This window comes from Phyllobates terribilis, unplaced genomic scaffold (assembly GCF_046119375.1).
Source record: "Phyllobates terribilis strain yellow unplaced genomic scaffold, ASM4611937v1 Scaffold_4__5_contigs__length_816908805, whole genome shotgun sequence".
Lineage (NCBI taxonomy): Eukaryota > Metazoa > Chordata > Amphibia > Anura > Dendrobatidae > Phyllobates > Phyllobates terribilis.
Genome location: NW_027362764.1, coordinates 467,228,120 through 467,234,183, shown reverse-complemented (window position 1 = coordinate 467,234,183; position 6,064 = coordinate 467,228,120). Strand labels below are relative to the sequence as shown.

General features: G+C 42.8%; 1 protein-coding gene across 1 annotated transcript in view; it reads right to left on the bottom strand.

The window, feature by feature from the left end:
* Positions 1–3,361: 3,361 nt before the first annotated feature.
* SERPINB5 (serpin family B member 5) overlaps positions 3,362–6,064 on the bottom strand; it is a 95,408-nt gene continuing 92,705 nt past the window's right edge. Inside the window, exon 7 of the mRNA XM_073678672.1 lies at positions 3,362–3,917. Coding sequence (XP_073534773.1) covers positions 3,513–3,917 — 405 coding nt within the window. The 3' untranslated portion in view covers positions 3,362–3,512. The remainder of the gene's footprint in view (positions 3,918–6,064) is intronic.

Genomic DNA, 6,064 nt, shown 5'->3' with positions numbered 1-6,064 from the left:
TTTTTGGAAGTGTTTGGAATCCAAGTTGGGTCTCCTTCACGTGTGTTGCCTGAATTTTGCAGGGCTCTCAGAGCACCAGGCCTACACATGTAACTCATCCACCTGTTACTGATCAATGTTTTAGCTAGAAATGCTGGTCCAAGCCTTGTCTCAGGCCTTGTCCCATGAATCCATGCTGCACAATTAAACTATTTGTACTCTGAATCAATTGATGCCACTATTCCTGGTGTCAGTCCCTAATTTGAGCTGTTTTGGCAACTTTTGGGCCCCCTTGAAGGTGTTGTCTATGAGTTTGGTTTTGCCTCCAATTGAATTCAATGGGGTTCAGATTTGTTTCACGAGCTGTTCGATGAACTGTTCGGCGAACATCAGAATGTTCGCCTATCCGGACCAAACCTTGAAATGTTCACTCATCTCTAATTATGGTTTCATCGCCGCTCACCATCTTGGTTGATTCCTCAAAGTTTTGTAGAACCTCACAGATGTTAGACATTAGCTGGTATTCAACTACTGTCCTCTGCTGCTCACAAAGCCAAAATAGGTAATGTGGAGCTACAGCATGAGGTTACATCGCACACCAGTCAGTGAACTGGAGCTTGCAAGCGCTGCTGCAGCACTGCCAAACCGGCAGCAGCTGTAGCTGATTTGTGGAAATGGGCGCACACATGATATACCATCACAAGTAGCACAGGCAAATCTGGGTAGGTTTTCAGAAACCGCTGAACCACTGAGTTGAGCAAGTGGGCCAGGCATGATACGTGTGTGAGCTTGCCAATCTTCAGAGCCTCCACCTGGTTCAGCGGCGAGAGCCACAGATCTGTCTGGTCTGTAATACCTTTCCACAACTCTACGGCGGTGTGTTGTTTGTCAACTAAGCAAATTAGTTTCAACAGAGCTTGTTGCCACTTTACCGAGGCAGTGTTGCGGTGCTTCCAGCTTGCGATTGAAATTGATGACGTGCTCTGAGATCACAATTTGGAGACGGAAGATGAGGATGAGGGGGTGCAGGAACTGGTGTAGGAGGTGGAGGAAACCCAGATGGAATGTGTGTTGGTAGCACATGTGACATCCCAGGATCCGACTTGGTTCCGGTCTCCACTGAGTCCACCCAGTGTGCGGTCAAGGAAATGTTGCACAAGCACTTATCCACGTGTCAGTTTTTAAGTAGACCTTTCCAGTAACTATGTTGGTCAGGGCATGGGTGATGTTATGGGAAATGTGCTGGTGTAAGGTGGGGATGGCACACCCGGAAAAATAGTGGTGGCTGAGTACTGAGAGAAGGCTACCGCCATGAGGTTGCTCAACACCTTAGTGCCCACAAGCCTAAATGGCAACTTTTCCAGGGCAAGTAGTCTGGAAATGTGTTAATTTAGTGTTTGGGCCTGTGGGTGGCTGGGTGGCTGGGTATTTTCATTTCCAAGGCTTGAGGTAGAGACAGCTGAAAGATGCACTGATGGTGCTTGTAAATGTGCAACAACAGGTGCAGGGCTGGGGCATCTGCGCATGCATCTTGGACAGAGGATTGGCAAGCATGTAGCAGAGGAGAGGAGGCAGTGGTGTCGCCTTCAGACACTGATTGTGGAACCAGGCATTTGGCCCACCTTGTCAGGTGCTTTCATGACATGTGCCTGAGCATGCTGGTGGTGGTCAGGCTGGTAGTGGTTTAGACTCTTGCAGATCTTGGTAAGGTACAGATTGACCATTCTTTTATTGGCTGCACTTTTTTTAAAAAAGTGCCAGACTGGGGAATACCTAACCCTTGGCCTTGGAACTTGCCATGTGAGAGTGCTCCGGGGAACAGTTGTCCGCCTTCTCCTTCTGGCCACCCCACTGTCTCTTCCTGCCTGTTATGGTGCTGTGGATCACTCCCCCTCTGCGCTGCTGTCCTCGCTCTGCATGGCACCTTTCCAGGTTGGGTTTATAACTTCATCATACATGACCCTCTCTCCCACTTTTGCACTCTGGTCCTCCTGACTTGTTGACTTAACAACATCACTTGTTGGCAACTAAGTCTCATCATCATCTACCTCTTGAGACACTAATTGCTGTTCCCCACCATCATCTTCTTCTGACCATAGCTGCTCAAATATTTGGGCACCACTGCACACGATTTCCTCATGTCCTTCTTGAAATATACAGAGCAAGAGGCCAGAATTAATAAATGGAAATGTAAAGCGCTCCTCTGAGTTTCCAAGTGTGAGATCACTTGTCTCCTGGGACTCGCCATGGTAGGAGGAAAGAGGATCAGGGTGAGGATTATGTGATCCAGACTAATTGGGTAGTTAGACTGGACCGCATGGAAGACAGAGTGGTGCTGGGAAACTGGATGCAATATCTGCCATCCAATCGACCACTTGTTCGCACTGTCCTGGCTTCAAGAGTGGTTTCTCATGTCCCCATGCAAAGTAAGACAGGAAGATAGGTTTCGTAGATGAGCATGTTTGTTGTGTTACTGCAGCATGCACAGTTTCACCTGGCCTACGGCCTCGGCCTCTGCGTGCACCGTCTGCAGCACGCCCACTTCCCCATCCCTTACTGCATGCCTTGCGCATTTTAAATTAGGTTATATGCCTGCAAACTTTCCCATATTAATAGGGAATAGAAAATATGTAGCCCTGAAAAGGAATTTTTTTAATGGTGCCTATATGCCTCTAATTCAAAACTATCCTTCCTCCACCAGCTATCCCTACACTGAATGCAGGTAACAGTGGTTTTACTAGAGAAAGGACAGTATGTAGCCCTGAAAGACTTTTCTTTTAATGGTGCAGCAATGACATAAAAGTACTGCAATAGCAATGTTAAACCCTGCCTATATGCGTCTAATCCAAAATATCCCTCCTCCACTGAATATACGTATGTACCTTTGTGCCTAGAATAGACTATTTTGTTTTGTAACCACTGGAGTTGCATGAAAGCAAAAAAACATCACTTGTTTGGACCAGATCGCATTGCCTGTGTGAACGACAACGTCTGCTAAAGAGCATGAAATCCCTAAAAGCTAAAATCTGTATATTATATATTTATTAACTTATTATTCATTTATTATCAATGCATGAAAGGATTGGCATGAGTTATAATAATTACACTCATCAATAGGACGTTTTTGGCATCACATGCCTAGGTGATTTTAATTTTAATTTCCGCAAATGTTATACTCATTCAACTAAAAAATATTTGTGTAGGAAATTGTTAGTTTAACCTCTTCATTTAATACACATAAAAGGGTAATAATAATTTATCAATAGTGTATTTTGCTTGTGCTCTAACAGGTAGAATGACAAAAATTATGACTGAATGTTAAAAACATTTAAGCCGCGAACCTATGTAAATTTTAGTGCTGAATGAAAAGGAAAACATGTACTTTCAACTTAATACTTGGTGTTTAATAAAGAACAGCACCAATGGTTACGTGAGCAAAATATCTATATTCATGCACATAGAAATATATGGCTTGCGGGTTAGTAAATGAAAAATAAAATACTAAAAGACACAAACTTGTATCATCGTATTATTTAAGATAAAATTGTAGGGTCTGTATACCGGCCATAGAAGAGAATACTCTGTGTTTTGTTGTGTTTTACAACAAACAGGAAAGGATGGTCAACATTAAATTCTGTTTTGGTCATTAGGACTCTCTCTCGTATCACATCTGCTGCCTCGGTGCCATCCTCTCCTATGTCTATGCAAGCTTCATAAATTGCTTCTGACACAGATAGACCCTTCTTCTCTGACATTCCAGAAAAATCAGCCACCTCTTCGTTGAATGCATCATTCATGCCCAGGCTTTTCAGATTGTTCTTTAAGTTAAGACTGCATAATATCTTGAATTTAGGCAAACTCAACTTTACTTTGCTGTTGGCCATCATGCTTGGGTTGGTCCAGTTGACGTAATTCTCATATGTCAGTTCCTTTTCCAACTAAAAGTAAAGAACACAATATAACACACTTTGAACTATGTTTATCAAATTTAACATTTCATCTTCTTATTATTCCTTACAATTTGAAATCCTGTAACTAAAACAGTAGTGAAGCAATCACTTTTGTTGGATTGATTTCCACCTTCAAATGAGTTCATTAAGCTCCAAGTGTCTTTTACATATGATTTAAAATGTGAATTTCCATTCAAACTTCCTTATTTACAATTTTGTCTCATATTTGGATCACGATATTGCTTTGTCATATATAAAGGCAATGGAAAAAATAATTGTTGTTTTATTATGAAGATATCATGACATGATAAATATACTGGAGGAAGTTTCTGATTGAAATTTCTATAATGAGCCCAATAATATACTTTGAATTATTGTTTGTTGTTGCTTTCACCAGTAGAAATATGGCTAGATTCATCCACATGGATTACATTTGATGTATACGGTGGGAAAAATTGGAGGTTATGCACTGTTGGCCATTGGTATTACCCTACTGTAAACCAGGTAAACATTTATTAAAGGAAATCTGTCAGTAGGATCAACCCTCGTAAGATATCTATATTGGCCCTCAGGTCATAGGAAGCTGAAAAAATTATACCTTGATATCAGCAATCCGATGTCTTATTCCAGAGAAATCCACATTTTTTTTATGTAAATGAGCTGTTCAGACTATGAGCCGGAACCTGATCTGCATGTAAATCTGCCTCTAGAGATTATTTTTAATAAAAGGGGGTGTTACCAGTATAAGACATTTAACTATCAGCACAGTACAGGAGAACTGACCTTTGTCTCCTTACAAGCACATTTGCTGCAGCTCTCACCACTCTGCTATATTGTAACACTAGCTGCCTGTGAGATGGAAGCTGAAGCTGAGAGGAACCTGCAGATGTGTCAGGCATAATCACACACAGCTCTGCAGTGAGATCAGGAGAGCAGAGAGCAGCTATTACAAATAACACCCCCCTTTCATTTAAACTAAGATCTGGCAGATTCTCAAGGAGATAAGTGTCTTGCCATAGATCTTAACAACACATTTACATACAAGTAAAAAATATGGATTTCTCAGGAATGAGATATTGGATCACAGATATCAAGGTATCATTTTATTCAGGAGAGTTGATCCTAGTGACAAATTTCCTTTAATTGCGCTACCACCTGTGACAAAGTCACTGGTAATGTTCTGAGAGGGTTAATAAGCCTTTTTAATGGGCTAGGCTTTTTTTGTGAACAGGTGTAGAGCGAGTGGGAGGCTATGCACCATATCTCCACCCAGGTTTGTGGTCTGGGGCATAAATAGCCAGCCTGTTGAGTCATGAGATGTTCAGTGTATGGAAAGGCTAGCTCCTGAGAGAGAGAAGCTTGTGTTTGGTGCTAACCTGAACCGTTTGTTATTATTAACCTTGACTACCTGGAACCCGGCTGACGTAGTGACTGCTCTGTACCTTTTTCTTTTTCTTTACTGTTATGCCAGAAGGGCCGTGTTTATTTTATGAACTTTACGCCGTTTTAAATAAACCACCAAGAAATTTGAAGAGGCATCTTAACATGTTTACCTCCATGTGCGGCCGAGTGAGCAGATTGGTGCTAGAAGTGCGGGCAACATCCCAAGGAAGCAAATGTGACTGCTGCATGTCCTGGGTGAAGTCGGCTATCGGGATGAAACAGCGGTCAGATAAAGTGGAGGAGCTGATTAAGCACCTGATCCTAAGCCAACAGCAGCACCAGCAGACCCAGCAGCACCTGCAGCAGCAGCACCAAGAGCAGCATCAGGTACAGCAGGAGACAAATAAACTCCTGATGCAGCAGATCCAACATCAGCAATGTCAGATGGAACTCCTAGCAGGGGAGGTCCACAGCAAAGAATCCGCCACTCCCCCCAAGTCCAGATGATGTCTCATGCGTCCAGAAGCTGGTAAGACGAGCTATGTAGAAAATGACCCCGGGTGATGATATAGAGGCCTTTCTGACAGTGTATGAAAGGGTCACCAAGAGAAAGAGACTACCGCCAGAACAATGGGCAGAGGTGCTGGTGCCATACTTGACGGGGGAGTCTCAGAAGGACTACTTTGACTTGGCCTTGCAAGACGACAAGGAATATGTAAAATTAAAAACTGAAATTTTGCCGCTCTTGGGGG